The 20695-nt window shown below is 34.9% G+C and overlaps 1 protein-coding gene across 3 annotated transcripts; it reads left to right on the forward strand.

Annotated features, from left to right (window-relative positions):
* Positions 1-74: 74 nt before the first annotated feature.
* map4k2 (mitogen-activated protein kinase kinase kinase kinase 2) lies at positions 75-18421 on the forward strand. Of its 3 annotated transcripts, XM_058782973.1 has the most exons (33): positions 77-494; positions 599-775; positions 4500-4557; positions 4989-5079; positions 5447-5511; positions 6265-6320; positions 6422-6469; positions 6706-6748; positions 6829-6901; positions 7955-8086; positions 8176-8238; positions 8366-8447; positions 8818-8925; positions 10529-10607; positions 11854-11912; positions 12050-12096; positions 12189-12227; positions 12552-12585; positions 12669-12828; positions 12916-13082; positions 13952-13993; positions 14180-14264; positions 14400-14479; positions 14600-14660; positions 15165-15288; positions 15365-15423; positions 15559-15662; positions 16626-16797; positions 17004-17072; positions 17170-17256; positions 17344-17414; positions 17797-17852; positions 17956-18421. In XM_058782973.1, the coding sequence occupies exons 2-33, from the start codon at positions 683-685 to the stop codon at positions 18041-18043; spliced, it is 2595 nt and encodes an 864-aa protein (XP_058638956.1). In that variant the 5' UTR covers positions 77-494; positions 599-682; the 3' UTR covers positions 18044-18421. The 3 variants fall into 3 exon arrangements, with proteins under 3 accessions (XP_058638957.1, XP_058638956.1, XP_058638955.1); XM_058782972.1 differs by having other exon boundaries at positions 77-775; XM_058782974.1 differs by lacking the exon at positions 13952-13993 and having other exon boundaries at positions 75-775.
* The last annotated feature ends 2274 nt before the right edge of the window (positions 18422-20695 follow it).

Raw genomic sequence — 20695 nt, forward strand, 5'->3', positions numbered from 1 at the left:
TTAGAATAGTTCATTTCAAAGAGCGCGTTCGAAAAGCAGGTGATTTTTTTTTGAAGGTGATTCTTTTACGTCACCGAGGTTCCTGAAATTCCGCCGTGCTTTAGAGCCTAGTACGCAGACTTATATTGAGGTTTGTTTTTGCCGTTTTTATTTCGTTTAGCTAAAATGGTGTTTATTGCTGTTCGACGAGCCTAGACCATTTTCATCAAATAGCCTAATAGCTACTAAAAGTTCTCTTTTTTTTTAATTGTATTTTTTTTATTGTAGGCTACATTTAAATAAACTTCTCGATAACCGCTCTGACCTGTTCAGTTCTATTCGTTAATGAATCGTTCGAACCTGTTTTGCAAACCGATTCATTGAAAAGATCCGACTCCAAAAGATTCTTTTTACGAATCGGACGTTGCTGCTGTGAGTCTACGGGTGCGCTAGTGTGACAAGGACAAGCAGAGAGATCAAAAGACGAAGACCGTGATTTCCCTGATAAATTGAATGTGAAGATTTGTTTTTGCTTTGCATTGCGTTACAGATAAATCTATACATTATTATTATTATTATTATTATTATTATTCAATCTCTTCGCCATTTTTGATGACAGCGCACCGGGATGAGATGAGTTTACTGCACATCAAACTGTGTGACAGCTGTCATGAATAAGTGAAACATACAAAGAGCTGCAGGCATGAATACTATAGGAGTTTCATTTTTGGATCCCCTGGATGATTATGAGATTATTCAAAGGATCGGGAGCGGCACTTATGGAGATGTTTTTAAGGTGAGAAAGAACTTCTGTTTTTATTAGGCTACTTAACGGTGAGTGTTTAAGCAATGAGTACGATTTTGATGCATGTTGCGCTGTCAAGATTTCATGGGGAAAACACTTTTCCTTCTGGAAGATTATCAAAAATCTACCAAAAGGGATTGTATGACTTGTTTGTATTGTACCACTGTATAAGGATTGTATTACTTTGTATATGATACCATGGTAAGTATTTGGGCATCAGTGCAATCACATTAGACTCTCTGGAGTACCAGTACCATGAATATACTAAGAGAGTACCATGGTATGATTATCATTCAACACCATGTTAAATGTCATAGTACCATCTGATACCTTGTAAAGTAGGCACAGTTGACATGATTTTATCACTCAGTTGTTGTTAATTTCCTTGTTTAGGCTGGATATGTCAAGAAACCAGATCCATGATGTTAGTTGACAGACTGGATTGTTTGGTTTTCTAGAATTCACAGCATGTGTGCATTGGCACACATTCCATCATCTAACACAGTGAACACAAAATGATTCACATAGACTGACATCCATATACTATTTATTTTCATTGTGGCTAAATGTCTTTTTAATCCATCTGAGTATTTCCTCTACAAAACATGTAGCTTCAGCCAGTCTGTCTTCAAAGTTTACATGCAAAACAGAAAAGCATAGTTTAAAAATGTATCAGATGCGATTCTAGAGTGGAATAGCATATGGTTGGCTTAGAAATTTAACTTGATTGAAGAGCGATCTACTGGCACAACCTCAACATTTGTGGAATGTTAAAAATCTGGACTTTAAAATGTAGGCCTCCCTCAGGTGTGCTAGTGTTATTCTTTTAAGAAGTTTGTAAGGTGCAAATATGTTGTTGGTTTTCGTGTGTATTTTGTCTCTTTTATATACGTTTAATGATGAGATCATGTCACTCTTGTGTAGCAATCCCCAACACAGTCCACTTTATGATAATTCAGTGGGTGAGCCAGCAACCCTTACAATGCCCATCTTACAATGCACAAAGAATCCTTTCTAGTGTCCTCTAGCTCTCTCAACTTGAACTCAGAAAGTTCTCGAGATCTAAAAATGTTCCATGGTGAGGATTCCCAGCTGCATTCGAACAAAACAGTCTGTTTTGCATTTGATGGACTTGTCAGGTCTGACCATGCCAACATAAAGAATAACAAGCTTTGGAGATTTCTGGTCAAAGTGTGGACAGATATCCAACCCAAGCCATTGTTCTTGGGTTGTGGCTGCGTTATTTCAGGTTGCACAGTTAAACCATTAAGTGAACGTTACACTGTCGCTTTAGTCATGACAGGAAGCTCTCTGGCATGCCAGGAAAAACAACAGGAAGGCAGCTCAGTGAAGTTCCAGGTTTTGTCCAGAAATGCTCAATTTGTTATGTTTATGACTAGCTGAAAGCAAAAATGGAGGTCCGCTTTCCTGACAAACTTTTTTGTCTGCTGTTTTTCTATTCATAATTGGCCTGATCATAAGTATTAAATAAACCACTCTGTATGTATAGAACTTATTTCATGTGCCTGAGTTAGCTATTTAAAGGAAGAGTTTACCCAAAAATAAAAAGTTGCTGAATATTTAATCACCCTCAGGCCATCCAACATTTAGATGAGTTTGTTTCTTCAATGGAACAGATTGAGAGAAATTTATAATTGTATCACTTGCTCGACAGTGGATTCTAGTGAAGAGGGAACATCTGAACGAGGGTCCAAACAGCTGATAACAACATCACAGTAATCCATGAGTAATCCACACTAGTCTATTTCATCAATGTCTTGTGAAGCGAAAGACTGTTTGTAAGAAACAAATCCATCATTAAAGCATTTTAACTTAAAATTATTGTTTCTGATCAAAATACTATTCCTTAATAATGCTTGGAAAAAGTGGTTCTTCTTGTCCTCTCATCAAAATCCATCAACATATTTGTTGCAATATTGCTTTCCCCAGTGAAAGAGGACTCTTTTTTTTCAGCCAAAAACAACAGTTTAAAGTTAAACATGGTCTTGATTATGTATTTGTTCATTACAAACCTGCAACTTTTAGCTTACCAAGATGATAGTTGATGGACTGGAGTCATATGGATTGCTTGTGGATTACTGTGATGTTTTTATCAGCTGTTTGGACTCTCATTCTGACGGCACCCATTCACTGCAGAGGATCCATTGGTGAGCAAATGATGTAATGCTACATTTCTCCAAATATGTCCCCATTAAGAAACAGACTCATCCATGTATTGGATGTACTCACGCCTGAGGGTGAGTGCATTCTCAGCAAATTTTCATTTTTGGATGAACTATTCCTTTAAATCCACAGCTAAATGAGTTTGATGAATCCTTGGCATGTGGTATAAGGGGTTTTATAGTAAATTGATAGAATCAGCATATTAGAGTGATTTCTGAAGAATCTTGTGACACCGAAGATTCGCTGAACATTCAACTTTACCAGAATAAATTAACATTTTAAAATATAGTACAGTACTAATATAGTTGTAATAATAATTCACGCTATTACAGTTTTACTATATTTTTGATCAAATAATTGCTGCCTTAATGAGCATAAGAGACTTCTTTCAAAAAATCTTACCAACCCCAAACATTTGAATGGTATAGACTTATTAATAAAACATTTGTGCACAGTCACAGATGCAGATCAGCTTGGCAAGAGGTATTAGTGGTTTTATAGTAAACTGATAGAATCCTTCCTAAATAGAACGAGTGATTAACAAATGGTGCAGCATCATACGATCTAGAAAGATGAAGAAAGAACATCAGCTCCTGGCAGCAGCAGCTACAGGACAAGGTTACAGTAGAGGACACAGCAGGCTGCCACTGACACTAGGATATTTGTCATTAAGATGCCTGCCAGGAGAGCTGGATCTGTTCCTGGCTTTTCTACAGCATCCCGAGCATTTCACCAAAGTAAACATAGCCTTAAAGTCACATGTATCCACCTCTATGTTACATTTGCTCATGCTGTAAAATGTTTATTTGAAAACCAAAACATATATATAAATATAAACGCAGCACAGACTTTAATATGGCTGAAATGTGTTTTTAAACCTAAAACCTAAAAAGTGACAACGTTCTATTAATTCCATTAAGAAATGTATTTGTATTATTAATAATAATAAATCACAATTAAACAATTCTTTTTCCAGGTAATATAGCTAGTTATTTTAACTGTAAGTGAAATTACAGCCTTTTATTTAGGATGCAATAAATTAAATGTATCATGGTTTCTACAGCAACATTAAGCATAACAATTGTTTATTATATTGATAATGATAAGACATGTTTCCTGAACAACATATCAATGATTTCTAAAGGATCTTGTGACACCGAAGGCTCGCTGAACATTCAGATGTGCCGTTACATGAGTGAATTCCATTTTTAATTATATTACAGTATTAATATATTTGTAGTGATAATTTACAATATTACAGGTTTTACTCTATTTTTGATCAAATAATTGCAGCCTTAGTGAGCATAAGAGAAGAGACTTCTTTCAAAAAATCTTACCAACTCCAAACATTTGAATGGTATAGACTTATTAATATAAAATTTGTGCACAATCACAGATGCATATCAGCTGTTTAACAACAGTTGAAATGTAGCTAAACCTAATTATCCATTTTATAATTAATATTGTTGTAAAAGACAAAGTGCAATCTGATTTTCCAGTTCATCATGTAATATTATCTATTTTCTTTCAGGCCAGAAACATTAGGAGCTCAGAAATGGCTGCTATCAAAATTGTTAAACTGGATCCAGGTGTGTGAGTAGTTTTCATTTTATAAGTTTTTGACCAGAACACATTTGCATATTGGGAGATTTTCATGCTTCAGTGCCGTAGAGAACATACAGTAAACATTTAAAGGCAAATGCTGTTTCTAACTAATCTCTCAAAATGATAGAGGTTTTATTGGATCGATTCCTTGTATGAAGGAATTATATTGTAAAGAGCTCTAAATATACACATAATTATAGTTCTCAGAAGCCTCACCGCACTACTACTTTAAAAATGATTGGACTGCATTGTGTGTCACATGAATTTAAGTTATTTTTACACTGCTCTCTGGAATAGTTGTTTCAGATTTGTCAATCACTGCTTTCTGAAGTAAAATACTTTAAATATTTTGTTATTATAGACCATTTTGTCCTCAGTATATACTCTTTTTCTTGTTCCTTCACTCTTTATTCAGGTGACGACATCACTTCCATCCAGCAAGAGATAACAATGATGAAGGAGTGTAAGCATAAGAACATTGTGGCCTATTATGGCACTTACCACAGGTACAGTAATGTTTGCGCCTTGCCTGGTATTTCTCCAGTAGTTGTTATGGCACAGATAGGTGCATACCACAACACGTTTTATACCCCTACAGGCAGAGTTACACAATCAGATATGGAACAGCAAATCACCCAGACATGTTTAATAGGTTTTGTAAATAACTGCCGACATGTGTCAGCACATGCTCTAGATGATTTGTGCATACCTGAATATTATTTCAAAGGCATGCATTCCCACTTACAAGCTTTCAAAATGTTTATGAGATTCTTGTCATGTTTGTAAGTTATGGGTGTGTGCGTATGTATCTTTTGAAAATGTTTTGTGTGCATTGACTCAAAAGTCCAGGCACTGAACTGTTAAACTTTTCAGGAATACTAAATTGTGGATCTGCATGGAATACTGTGGGGGAGGATCACTGCAGGATATCTACCAAGGTATACAGTAAATAACATTCAAATTCTGTGCAAGCATTTGAGACTATTGAAAATCACAGGGAAGGGTTATTACGCATCTTAATGGAATTTGCTGAAAATGTAGTTACCCTCAGGCCATCCAAGATGTAGAGGAGTTTGTTTCTTCATCAGAAAAGATTAGGAGAAATTTAGCATTGCATCACTTGCTCACAGATTGAGTGAATGGGGTGAATGGGTGCTGTCAGAATGAGAGTCCAAACAGCTGATAAAAACATCACAATAATCCACACAACTCCAGTCCACCAATTATGAAGGAAAAGCTTTATCCTTAAACCATAATTTCTGGCCAAACATTGAAACATAAATCAGCTGTTTGGACTCTCATTCTGATGGCACCCATTCACTGCAGAGGATACATCGGTGAGATGCAATGCTAAATTTATCCAAATCCTCATCTTGGATGGCCTGAGGGTGAAAACATTTTCAGCAAATTTTCATTTTTGATGAACTAAAAGCGTCTTAAAGTAATAGATCACTCAAAAAGGAAATTCTTTATCACCTTCACATTGTCACATATGACTTTATTGCTTTTTTTAATCTGGGTTGGGAAAACTGCATGAAAGCAGAGGAATATTTTCCACAAACCACTATAAATTTCAGGCTGTTCCTAAAAACAATTCCATCTCACATTTTTGAGGTGATTTTATTCCTTTGAGAGTTTAATGTCTGCACTGTCCCAGTTAAGTGACTGTTAATATAATATGCCCTTCACAGTAACTGGACCTTTAAAGGAAAAACAGATTGCTTACATCTGCAGGGAAACACTCCAGGTGAGGCTAATTAAATATTTAAAAAGTTCTTTGGAGGCATAAATCTTTCTCAATGACACATCCCTACATTTTGAGAAGATTTCTGTTCTCGTCTTACCCAGGGGTTGAATCATCTCCACGAGACAGGCAAAATACACAGAGACATTAAGGTGAATGAGGCTTTTCATGACAATACTGTTTAAATGTTTGGGGTCTTTAGGATTTTTTAAATGTATTTTAAAAAGTCTCTAATGTTCTCGACTACATTTATTGATTACAAATCCAGTAAAAGCAGCAATATTTTGAAAGACTATTACAATTTAAAATGTTTTTTTTTTTTTTATTATTATTATTATTTAAAATTTATTCCTGTGATAACAAAGCTGAATTTTCTCTTCTAATATAGGGAGCTAATATTCTTCTTACCGATCGAGGAGATGTCAAGCTGGGTAAGTGATTTTATGTCAGACAGACATCTGAAGCTGCACATTTTTGATTATTGTATCTCTCTCTCATTCTCTCTCTGTAGCTGATTTTGGGGTTGCGGCTGAGATCAGTGCTTCTGTTGCCAAGAGGAAGTCCTTCATAGGAACTCCCTACTGGTGAGCTGTCTGCACAGAGATTTGCCCTTGACTCCTGCAGAATCACACTGTCTGGATTGTCTTGTAAAGCAATTATCATACTGTCTCTTATGATTAGTACAAAGGAATAGTTGACCCATAGATTAATTTACTCACCCTCATGTCATTTCCAACCCTTATGACTTTCTTACTTTCATGGAACACAAAAGGAAAAATGACCAGGGCTGCATTTCCCAAATGCTTTTGGGAAAAACAAATGATGTGTAAATGATGACAGAATTTTTAGGTGAACTGTACATTTAAATCTATCTCTTTACTTTTTACTGCTTAATAAACTGTAGCTACATAATATCTACTCCATTGTTCAAAAGTTTGGGTTTGGTAAGATTTTTGTTTGTTTGTTTGTTTGTTTTGGAAAGAAATTAATACATTTATTCCAATATATACAAGATACATTAATTGATTCAAAGTGACAGTAAAGTCATTTATAATGTTATGAAAGTTTTCTATTTCAAATAAATGCTGTTCTTTCTCTTTTGAACATTTGATTCATCAAAGAAACATAACACAAAAAAGCTGCACATTGATAGTAGTAAGAAATGTTTCTTAAGCAGCAAATCAGTATATCAGAATGATTTCTGAAGGATCATGTGACACTGAAGACTGGAGTAATGATGCTCAAAATTCAGCTTTGCCACCACAGGAATAAATTACATTTTAAAATATAATACAGATATTTTAAATTGCAATAACATTTCACAATATTACTGTATTTTTTAATACTAAATTACAAAATTCAAATAAATGCAGCCTAGTGAGCATAAGACAGTCTTTGAAAACATAAATAAAATCTTACCAACCCCAAACCTTTGAATGGTAGTGTGTGTGTGTGTCTGTGATTTTATTATATTTACAGGTTTTTACCAATACATAGCAATACAAAAAGAATGCATGATCCAAAACATTTCCATATGCCCCTTTTCCATTCACTCCTTTACTCTTTATATTATTCTGAAAGAAACTCAGACTGCAGGCTGTGATGTGTCTAATGGAAATGTGTCATTGTTTTGTTAGGATGGCCCCTGAGGTGGCTGCAGTGGAAAAGAAGGGTGGATATAACCATCTGTGTGATATCTGGGCAGTTGGCATCACCGCCATTGAGCTGGCAGAGCTACAGCCACCTATGTTTGACCTTCATCCCATGCGGTGAGAATGACTCATTTAATTAATTTACAAGAACAGAAAATACCCCATAACAAAGCATTTTTGAACCGAGGTTTTATTTTCTGTTGTAGAGCTCTGATGTTGATGTCTAAGAGCAGCTTCCAGCCTCCCAAACTAAAAGACAAGAGCAAATGGTGAGATTCAAAACCCCACAGAAAGAAAGGACATTTCTCTTAGAAATGGAAAAAGTAAAGAAAAGTGCCAGTTTTCCTGTGAGTACCTGACATGATTGGTAAGAGGTTTGTGTCCTTGTCTTTGCAGGTCTGCAGGGTTTCATAGCTTTGTGAAGATGTGTTTGATCAAAAGTCCTCGCAAGAGACCAACAGCAGAAACTCTTCTCCAGGTGACAGATGAATCAAACTCAAAAATCAAAGTTAATATTAGCATTGCTACTGAATATCACATACCCCTATAATAACTTTCCTTGTGTGGTCATAAAACGTGTTAAAGCTGTTAAGGCACAAGGAAACTTTTATGTATTTATTTATTTATTTTTAAGTAATGGTTAGAAAGGATGCATATCATGTATATAACAGATCTAAGTAAAAGCTTATCCGTATTGGCCGATCAAGAAAAATCTGTGATTGTTTTTTGCTCAAAAAGTCCTGAGTGGAGCATCCCTACAAGAGAACATTAAATGTACAATACTGCATTTTAATAAATTTTGTATTTCTAGAAAAGTTGATCATTTTTGCCATTTTCTCTCTCCCCAGCACCCTTTCGTAACACAGTTACTCACCAGAAAATTGATGATTGAGCTACTTGACTTGGAAAGTAACTCAGACCTCCATCATCCACCCAGTCCTGAAGAGAATGAAGAGGTGAGAATAAGGCACACTCACATTATGTTGCAATTACTGTAATTAGTGAGATAGCAACTCTACTCTGAGCTATTCGTGTCCTCGTGCTCAGAAATTACTTGTTTTTATGCAAAACTTCTTTTGCAACTTATACATAATTATTCAAATTTTGACATTACATGAACACAGGAACACAGGGTAGCGCCATATTTAATTTCTGACTGGAATGAAAATGAGGCTGTGAGGGACATAAGTACAGTATTTTGAATGTATTGTTAAATTCAGTATGCCGTCTAATCCAAGCTGATCTAAGGTCTTCTGAAAGCTTTTCTGTTTAAGGAAGTTAATTTAATTGCATCATATATCATTAAGCAAGACAGCATTTCTTAAAAGCATGCTTAAAGCTGCAGTCGCCATTTCTGTTTGAAAACCTGGAATTGCAGCTGGAATTATCTTGCTTGCGTGAGCTGTACTCCGGCACGGCTTCAGTGGCGCGGATGAATCTAATGTTTTGAGGTGAATGTGTAGCTGTCAGTCACCGCACCGGTGTGGACGTTTACTGTACTTCGCAATCACAGATTCTAGCCTATGTCTTGGAATATATGACCCAAATAAGAATTTTCACCGTATATTACCATCAGAACAAGTAAGTAACAAGTCTGCCACATTTGTTCTGACCATCTGAGGAAAAAAGCATTACCATAAATTGAGCTACCAATGGTGATTTAATCTAAAGATCAGTTAGCTCATATCACATCAAACCGTGCAAAGTATTATTATTGGTATACTTTATTCTCAAATTATTAATGTTAACAACATCAGCATTGCGTGATTATGAGTATAGTGTGTATTAGCGTGTAGATTTCAATTTCTGTGCAGTCTAATATCTAATTGTCATACCATTTGAATTTCATATTAAGAAATTCTTTTAACCCAAAAAGCAAACTATGCTCCCTTCGAACTGGTTTTCTTTAAAATACAAATCTTGTATAATCCCAGGCTATCTGTAATCAGAAGCACATTTAAAACTGGAATATAATTTCGTTTCATCACGTGTTTCATAAACACATAATTCTTTCTGGATTACAATCCGCCATCAAAATTTAATTATTCCAGCTGCTGTGAAAAAAAGGCTAAAAACGATCCACCACCTGCAGGATCCTCATATGAGATAGCCTAGTAGCCGGGACAACGTTTATGTTTACAAACGTGACGTAATGGCGCAGTGCCATGCTCGAATTTCTCGCGAAAACCTACCTGTACCACTCAAATTAGAAAACATTATTATAAGATAAGATAGTTTTGAACACTGGCTGGTTATGTACTTGCTCATTTTTAACCAAAAAACGTTACGGACTGCAGCTTTAAGCTTTCAAATTACTCACTTAAAATAACTTAAATTATTTCAACTTGCTTTGATATCTGCATGTCATCAAAAAAATATTTTTCCAAGCAAGGATAAATAAAGAAAATTTTAAGGAGAGGCACATGAATCAGGATTCTTGGGAAACCTTTCCCTAATTTATAAAGTCATTTAATGCTTTCCCCAAATATTCATGTCAGAGTTCAGTTTGTCAAAGTGTACAGTTTTTTTATTGTAGTGATATTTATGTGTGTGTTAAAGGCAAACGATACAGCCCCAGATACAATCCAGTCTAAAGGAAAACATATGCCAGTGGAGAGAAGTTTATCAGAAGAACAATGTAAGTTCATGTCAACATTGTCCTTATTTCCAATAGAAATTGTACATAACCATTTCTATTTAACATACTATTAACATACTACAATATACACTATTCAGTCCTAATTCTTTATATATATATATATATTTTAATATTGTCTGTATCAGCCGGTAAGTGTGCCTTAATTCTATTTTTATATCCTATATTCTATTTTTCTTTTTCTTTTCTTTTCTTTTCTTTTTTTCTTTTTTTCTCGGAAAGACATTTTGAGTAAATATTTGATAAAATAAGTCTTTGTATTCAGAAATACTATATGCATCCTATTTGCTATCATTAAATTATATTATATACTTTGTTATACTTTACATTATACCAGAATAAATCATTAAAATCCTCTGATACGCAATCATGTATTATCTGTAAAAATTAGTAGCAAACACATTTTTGGCCATATCTTTTAAAATGTTTCTTGATTATATTATGTGTTCATCCATTATCTGAGTCCACTTTCATCCACTTCCAGTGTCTATTTTCATTGCAGCTTGTGCATGATTAGAAAGTTTAATGTATGGAAGTGTAGCAGAGGAGGTGCTGCTTTAACAAGGCTACTATTGAGCATAGCTTCAGTGATGTCAAGAGGCACACAACTCATAGAGCTGGTACTGTTTAGCACACGTCTATGGCATGTGCTTATCCATCCCCCTCACACACTCACTCGCGTGAACTGGATCCAGCGCTCACATTCGAGGCCAAGCGGAGAGTGCAATGCGTGTGTGTGTGTGTTATCGTGTGGCAAGTTGATGCCACTTTCACTGAGAAACCATTGTCACCACTCTTGACTGTAAGATTACAGCATTCACAGGCAGACAAATCAGGCAGACAGACAATGAAGCTTCTTTAGAGCAGATGAGGAAGTGATGTTCAAACTACTATATGTATATATGAAGTTCTTGGAGGTCTCGCATATATGCAACCAATAAGAAAACCATAGAAACCACATTCTAACATGTTAAAATATCTGAACAACATGATTACTGAATATGGATTAATATTGTCCAGATTTATGGATATTTACACTACTATTCAAAAGGGGTCAGTAAGATTTTTTATTTAAGAACTTAATACTTTTATTCTGCAAACAATGCATTAATTAGTATTTCAAATAAATGTTCTTTTGAACTTTCTATTCATCAAAGAATTCTGCAAGATAATGTATCACAGTTTCCACAAAAATATTAATATGTAATATGTGTTTGTTGTTTGACAGTTGACCAGGTCAAGTTTACCGCTCCCAGGAGGAAAGAGACTGAACCCTATCCTGACCTGGTCAGTTCTTAGTGATGTTCTCTATAAGCCAATGAGACAAACAAAACACAATTCTTTTACTCATCATAAAATAGTCTGTGCCATAATACATGGTTAACACTTGAAAAAAATAGAATCAAGTATGTTTATGTTCTCAGGGATCGTGTGATGATTGGAGCATATCTGGAGATGAACCACAGTCACCGTGAGTGCTGATTGATTTAAGTGGACTTATAATTGCACTACGGACTAAACAGTTATTATAGCCTTTCATTTGAAATGTATTAATTACTGCAGGGGTCTTTTGGAAAGTGTGGAGGAGGAGTTACAGCAGAGGTGGGACAAACTTATATTCTGGCGCCATCTTGTGGAATGGCATCTTTTGCCGAAAAAAGAAAAAAAAAGATTAAAAATCAGATAAAAAGTGAAATTATGCCTTAATTATTATATTTTTTGTTAGTAGATATCATTTGTGTGTGTGTGAGTCATAGTCTCTTTCTAAATATTTCTTCTACTTTCCTTTTTTATTTTAATTTTTTTATAATTATTTATATTACAATTTGTTAGTACCTGTTTTAAACAATTTTGAACTCACCAGCAGAAATATAATTTGTGTGTGTGTGACAAATATTTTGTCATTGAACTTTCTTTCTCTTTCAGGAGTTTGACAGTAAAAAGACTCTCATATTTTGAGGTATTTGAGAACCTGTCCCGATGATTAATTTATGATGATATAAAAATGATGTAAGGCTGTAAACAGTTTCTGATGTTTCATAGTGGAGTAAGAAGAAAAGTGGACTGTTTAGCCCACCACCCGTCTCTGCTACGACATCACTTCCTCCCATGAGCTCATTAGACTCTGATCTGGAGGACAAGAACCTTACGCTTCGACCCAGTGCTACTCTTTGCCCTGAAACTGTATTACGTCCTAAATCAGGTATTGCTATCTGAACATAAAGTACAAGACACAAGGGAATTTCACCTCACAAAGTTTTAAAACATTTCTCTCTTTGTATTTTGTCAGTGTTGTTGAGGTGTTCAGGCAGTCAGGATGTGCGCTGGTGCAGCGACCCTTGTGTTCCTGATGGTAATGACACACAGGATAAACAGAGGACTCTTACAAGGACTCTCAGCAGAGACAAGGCTCTCTCTCCGGAGTGGAGCACCATGAGGAAGAAAACAGAGGACTCTGTGAGTTACACAATGTTGGTATATGTTACGTATAACAGACTTACACTTATGTGTGCTTGTGTCCCACACTTCAATACATCTCAGCTATATTAATGTCCCTTTCACGAGCAAGGACCACGCCACAACTGAACATGTAAATGAATAGTTTATTGTTCAGAATGTTAGGGGTGAGTTGGAAGAGGATGAAAAGTTAAAGGGGATAGGATGATGGTCAGGTTGATCTGGGCGTCTGGAATTGATGGCCCGGAGAGACTCAGGATGGGGGTATCATCTCGTTTGTATATTTAGGCCAGACGATTAGGACCCCCCGATGCAACCTGAAAAGAAGAGAATGATTTGCTGATTTGATTAAAAGGGGAGGGAAGGGTGGGTTCAAGAGAAAGAGACAAACAGCATAGAATGAGGCGGCCCGATATATGAAGGATTCAGGATGTGAGGTGATTGGTAGAGGCGTGGCCTCGCTCCCGAACCTTAGTTAAGTAGTTAACTCCCTTTATCAAACACAGTGTCAGATAGTGTATAGATTTTGTGTCTTTTATGTATTGGTAGATATCTAAATATATCAACATTAAATTGGTCATTGAAAAAACTACATTAGTCAACCACTATTAAGTTTTTTTTAATTAATTTAATTGGTTGAAAAATGATTAGATCAAGTATTTTGGTATTATTTCATTACATCTACCACAAATATTTTGTTAGCGTAATGCTAAATGCTTCAGCACCATGGACAGATCTAAAAAACCTATCATATATGTTAATACACATTTTGTATATTTTTGAGTCACTAAAAGTATTACTGACAGACTAAAAAGAGACTAAAGATCATATAGAAATTGTTCCTTGTACTTTTAACCTTTAATTCATAGAGAGCCGATTCTCATGGACTTCCTCCCACTCCCCAAGTCTATGTAAGTTTAACCACCTAATAACACCTTTTAAATGTGTTAAACCTGGCTGTTACTAAATTTGACTAGTTTATCATTAATGCACCTTTGGGCCTAGTATCTACTATATGTATGAACCTAAGAATTTATCTTAAAATTTACATCTGATGTACTATATTTATGAAACATTGTATAATTCATGTTGCATAGATGGGAGCCTGTTTTACTAAAGTATTTAATGGATGCCCACTGAAAATTCACTGTGCAGAAACATGGGTTTTGCCCAAAACAAGAGGTACAGATTTCCATTCATCTTACTGATCCAGAATTGTGATGAAAATAAAATGTAATTTAAATATAGATTGAAAAACTTAATACAGAATCAGAGTATTGCTGAATTCTGTTTGATTTGTCTATTATTTCCTCATAGATCAGTATTTAATTTTGGGTGCAGAGGAGGGGGTTTATATCCTTAACTTAAATGAACTGCATGAAGACACCTTAGAAAAGGTATTTAGTATTTTTACCCAATAACTGTTTCTGTCATAAAATACAAAATGAGAACGAAACATCTTATTTTTAATGGCTAATATTTATAATATTGTTTTTTGCCCCTGATCTCCATTGCAGTTGCTTCCACAGAGATGCACTTGGCTTTACGTCATGAACAATGTCTTAATGTCCATCTCTGGTACGTAACATTTATATATATGTATAGTTATATGGTTTAAGTATTACATGTTGTGGTACCAGTATGTCACAACTCACGGGGGAGCCCGGGAACCAGGAACGAGAAGACGAGGAATTAGCAACACGGGAGTTTAATATATAGACAGGAACACAGATCACAGGTAGGGTAGACACTTACGTAGACACTTAGGTTGACGTACAAAGACCGACAAACACTAACTGAAAGGACTGGGGTTTTAAAGACAGGACAATCAAGGAACTAAAGGAGACACACCTGGAATCAAATTAACCAATCAAGGGGAGACAGAAACTAGGTCACAGGGCACACATGGGGAGCAAAACACACACAAGACAGTCCAGGGACGTGACACAGTAACAGCCAATCATTTTTAGAAATCATATACTAAATCATAAATAAGTAGATTAACATGTACACCTCAGTGGTCTGTAAACTGCTGTTCTATTTTGCTCAAATCAGTTATATTCTATTCTATTCTACTCTTAGGTAAGTCGTCTCATCTCTACTCTCATAGACTGACAGCTCTGTTTGAGCATCGAGGGCACTTGCAGAGGAAACAGGGTCACTTGTCCCTCGGCACCAACCGCTTCACAGAACGGATCATCCATAGGTCACATAAACACATAAAAGTTTAATAATTCAGCTTATATGTTGTTCATTTGGAACTCAAAATAATCTTTTCACAGGAAGTTTGCTGTGTCAGTGAAGATTGCAGACACTAAGGGATGTCGGAAGTGCAGCGTGGGTGAGGGTCAATTCCTACATCATAATAGATCAATGCTTATTCATTTTATCCTGATGAATGTCTTCGCTGACCTTCTGTCATTGGTTAAGATGGAAAAATACTGAAAGCCATGTTTTCTTGATTTTTCTTCGTCAGCTCGTAATCCATACACAGACAGCACGTTCTTATGCGCTGCAGTTCCCTCTGGCCTTGTGCTACTATTGTGGTATGAACCGCTGCAGAAGTTCATGCACCTCAAGGTAGCAGTAACCCTATAAAGCTTACTGCACCACATATGATAGATTTCTAAGGCCTCTAAATTATCTCTAAATGCATGTCTTCTGTCGTCAGATTGACAGTTTATATTTTTTAGCAAGTAAAAGGCCTTTTCCACCTTCGGTTTGTGGTTCACATGTCTTTTTGCTATAAAAGCTTTAATAATTTTTATAAAGTAAACACAAGAATCAATTTTATATTGTTAGTAGTATTTCAAGACGAACACTTGCTGGACTGAAGCAACTTTGATTTACTTGATTATACTTATTTTTAAAGAATATATAAAACAAGATTCAAATATGAGACAGCAGACTTTTGAGGAACTTGTCGATCTCTCAATCATCATTGTATTGCATTATATGTTTTGCCCTCCACAATAAAAGATTTGATGATAAAACTAAGCATTTAAATATTATCTAAGACATATTATTGGGAGATATAGAGTGACAACTGATAGTTATATGAAGTCTGCTATAATGATCTCATTGATTTACATTAAAAGCAATCAGAATTTCATCTTACTTTCTGGCCATGAAAATATCAGCAGCTGCACCAAATTGCATATTTTTGCTCAATTTGGTACTTATATAACACATATAACACACTATATGAGCCAAAGAAAGTCTGATGTATCACATATGATACTCAAAAACAAACAAACAAACAAAAAAAACATATGCATATATGCATTTTTAAAAAAAGATTTTATCTTAAAGTTCAACAAACTGTGCCATTTCAAATGAAAATGTTCTTACTATTATTTCATATGTCAAACTTTACAGTGTTAATAGTCTTGTTTGCATAATGTAACATTAAGTTTATTTTATTTACAAGTAAATGATTTATTGCTACCAAACAAACAATATTATGCTTTCACTAACAAGAGGTTAACATCTTGTAGTCGCTCTCTCATTAATTTTTCCTTTCTTATCGTCTTGTCATTGAAGCACATCGCTGTGCCCCTGCCGGACCCATTGCCCATCTTTGAGCTGCTGGTGTTAATGACAGATGAGCTTCCTCAGCTCTGTGTGGGCGTCCAGGAAAGCCTTCAACAGCAAAACGAACGACAGCTAAAGTTCGACATCATCCATCTGAATGGCACGCCAAACCCTCAGCCAGGTAAGTGATTGACAGACTGCTGGTCTTGCATGAACTCAGGGCTGAGGAATTTCACAGCAAACATCACATTTGAACCCATTCCTATGAATTCAACAGATTTTTCCCTCTCACTAAAGAAAATATGAAAAACATACAAATTTTGTATGGGCTTACTATATTTTATTCATTGACGTGTGTGAATGTGTGTTTTTTGTTTCTTTCCTTAGACAGTGAGACAGTAAGAGCTGTACAAGTGACACAGCTGGACAGAGACACGGTTTTAATTGCACTGGAAAGTATGTATGATTTATATGTATGATTAATACATGAATCAACTTCTAAAGCATGCACTGATACTTATATTGTAAATGAATCCTCACTGTCATCTTTTAGAAACGGTGAAGATTGTCAATATGCAGGGTGTCCCCAGCACGGAGTTAGCATCCAAACTGGAGTTTGACTTCCCTATCGAGACCTTAGGTACAAACCTGACATATGAAAATATAGTATCTGTTCACAATGAAATGATACAAGTGGCATAAGTTTTCATGTGCTGTTTTTCAACAGTTTGTTTAGAAGAAAGTGTTTTAGCTTTCTGGGAACATGGGCTTAAAGGACTTAGTCTGCACAACTGTGAGGTAAAGAGTTATGTTTTGCGCATTTTAATAGACTCCAGTCAGGGTAGAGCTGTATTTAATTTTTGACATGAATGAAATTGAGGCTGTGAAGGATTTAAGTACAGATTAAATTAATGTCTGTCTGAAAAAAAACAAAAAAAAACTTTCAAAATATATATATTTCATAAAACAGTTTTGAAAGTTGTGAGTTGTGAAAATTACATAATGTAAAAGCTTTATACAGTGCGTGCTGTTGTAAAAGTGGCAAGACTTTCCCTCACAGCCTTGTTTTCATTCTTGTCAAAAATTCAATATGGTGCCTAACCAGATATACCTGTCTAATTCTGTATCAGTACATATTGTCGTCATTTGTTGATTTTTAATAGTTGATGTGTTCTTGTAGGTAACACAGGAAATCACAGATGAAAGCCGAGTGTTCAAAGTTTTAGGCACACACAGGTTTTGACTCTCTTCCACCTCTTTTCATTGTTTTCTTTTTAACTTGAATAAAAATTGCATTTCATTCTTCTTAATGTGTTTTTTCTCCAATCTTGGTTTACAGAGACATTGTTTTGCAAAGCACTCCAACTGAAAACCCTTCAGCCACTAGCAACTTATACATTTTAACGGGTCACGAGAGCAGCTACTGAGGAAAGCCAGCGGACAGAACCTATAAATAACACGCATGACAAAAAATGGGCGTTCGAGAGCCAGAATGCATGAAAACTGATAATACAGAGACTTTCAGAGCTGTGCATCTGCCCTGTGTGTCTGTGTGAACACGGTCCTTCAATCGATCTCACTGGTACACATTGTGAGGGTACAGAAAGGAAAGCCCAATGCCTTGGTTCTTTTTGTTTGTCCCTCTAAAGGTGTTTTTGTCTTTGTTGTCAATAAACTCTCGTATGAAATAATTTGGATTAAATGTATTTAAATTAAAAAGATCATGTGATATTTTCTGATGGAAGGATTGTGATAACTACTAATAAACTGATACATTGAAACCAAACTGTACCAGACATCTTAATAATCATATCCTGATTTTATTTTCAGTAAAGAGAAGGCAAATAACAGATGAGTTTATATAGGTTTACATGACTGTGTGGAAATAAGATGAATGACTATATCAATCCTCAAGAGGGAGCTAAAACTTAAAAATTAAAACCATTGATTTATAGTAGATACATATTATAACAATTAACAGAAATGTATGTGTAAGCATTTTTTATTAAATACATTTAAAAAAATAAAAATATATTTAATCTTGACAAATATTTTAACAAATAATTTTTTTTACAAATAAATACACATACACAAATTATATTTGTTAATATTTATAGTATTATGTTAACACTATTATATATAAACAACTATAGTGCTATAGCAGCAGATGTTTAATGACATATTAAGGCCCCATCAACACGAGTGGGTTTGATTTCCTCAATAAATGACCTAAATAAAAACTTGTGTCTGTATGTATATGGATCCTCATCTATAGGTGTGCTCTTGTTTATAATATAAAAAATATATGTGCAGATTTAACCTTACATTAGTTACATATAGTCATCTATTTTCAAACACCTACTCACACTTGCAGTGCAGAAGAGGTCTGGATATGCAATGGTCTTCTGCATTCTCACTTTTCCGATGCATTAACACTGTGGTCGTGAAACATTTCAGAGGCAGTCTTACACCTATGACTTAAAATGGCCTGTTTCTCTACGATTACTATACATGGTGCTGATGTGGTCGGTGGTCGTTTCTGATGGCCATCTTTAGAAAAACAAGAAAACCACAAACTGTTTTCACACAAGCACTTTATCAAAACAAACATTTTTTTAAAAATGTATTTTTTACTTTTGTATGCATTATGTGAAGTCCATGTTTATCTCAAACATTAGAGATATAAAATATATAACCTTGAAAGAGAAGGTTGTGTTTTCACTGTCAGTTTTCATTTTTAAGTACTAAAAATACCAAAATGATTTAGACTTGAACTATATATGCAAGTCATTCTTCTGATAAACAGCCATGTTAAAGTTTTACATTGTGTAAAACACTGCCTTTGTTGACCTGGTTAAGACTGTCCCATGCCAAACAGACTATTCAAATATATTTAAAAATCTTTTTTTTTTGAAGACATTTACCCAAGATGGAGTAAGCTTATTTAAACAGGCAGACCTTCATTACTTACTGCACTGCTATGATTTACTGAATACAAAAATTCTACTATGATAGTTTACTTACTTTAATTACCACATACAGAAGATAAAATATGTGTCGAATCAGTTATTTGAAACAACACATTGTAGGTTAAATGTACAGTAACAAAGACAAACATTCATGTTACAGTTTTACATCCACTGTAATTTCCTTGTTACAGTGTAATTATACATTTAAGTACTGAGTAACATTAATTAACTACATGTACTTATGGTTAGGATTAGGATTAGGGTTTGTTTTAGGGTTACTTGCATGTAATTATGCATAATTAATTGTTATTGTAATAGTAAGTACATGTAATATGTGTAATAATGACACCTTAAAATAAAGTGTTACCAAATTTTCTTTCCACTGCAGACAAATTTGAATGTTTGTGAACATGATACATTAGTCCATTTGGCAAAGACAGTTTTGCACAAAACTTGTTTCCAAATAGATTATAGGGTTCAGTAGACTGCCAAAACCTGAATAAGGAGTTACTCTGATCTGACCATGTCCAGGTGTCTTTGTATAAACCAATGTAAACTGATCCCACATTATTTTGTTTGTTTATTAGTGATAAGAAGCTTATTAGTGATCAGTGTGTTGTTTTGATTCATCTCAAATCGGATTACAGGACGGGAAATAGCTGTTGTGGTCAAACAAATTCTCTGTATACATAAATAAATACACATTTAAACGTGCAGTTCTGTGAGAAGCATCCTGTGTACAAACTCCATTACTTTGTTTATTAGACAAGTCTGATGGATTATGAAGAATATGTGGCAATTTTAAGTGAAGAAATACACAACCACAAATTTACTTTTGAAAATACTATGAAAACACATATTAATTTGCTTGACATTATGCTCTCTTTTTGTCTAGAACCATCCGCAGTCCTTGATTTTGCCTTAAGGTTGTTCCCTTACTAGGATCCTTTTGATCTGACATTAAAATTATTCATGTGCAACATTTACATTGCAAAATCAGTTTGCAGATTGAAAGGATATGCAATTTGTGAGCTGATTTGCATTAATCTATTTAAATTATGTTATTGTTACAAGTACAAGTAGTACAATGAATACTTTGTGTACTCTGAA

The sequence above is a fragment of the Onychostoma macrolepis genome, chromosome 07, assembly GCF_012432095.1.
Source record: "Onychostoma macrolepis isolate SWU-2019 chromosome 07, ASM1243209v1, whole genome shotgun sequence".
In the NCBI taxonomy this organism is placed as follows: Eukaryota; Metazoa; Chordata; class Actinopteri; order Cypriniformes; family Cyprinidae; genus Onychostoma; species Onychostoma macrolepis.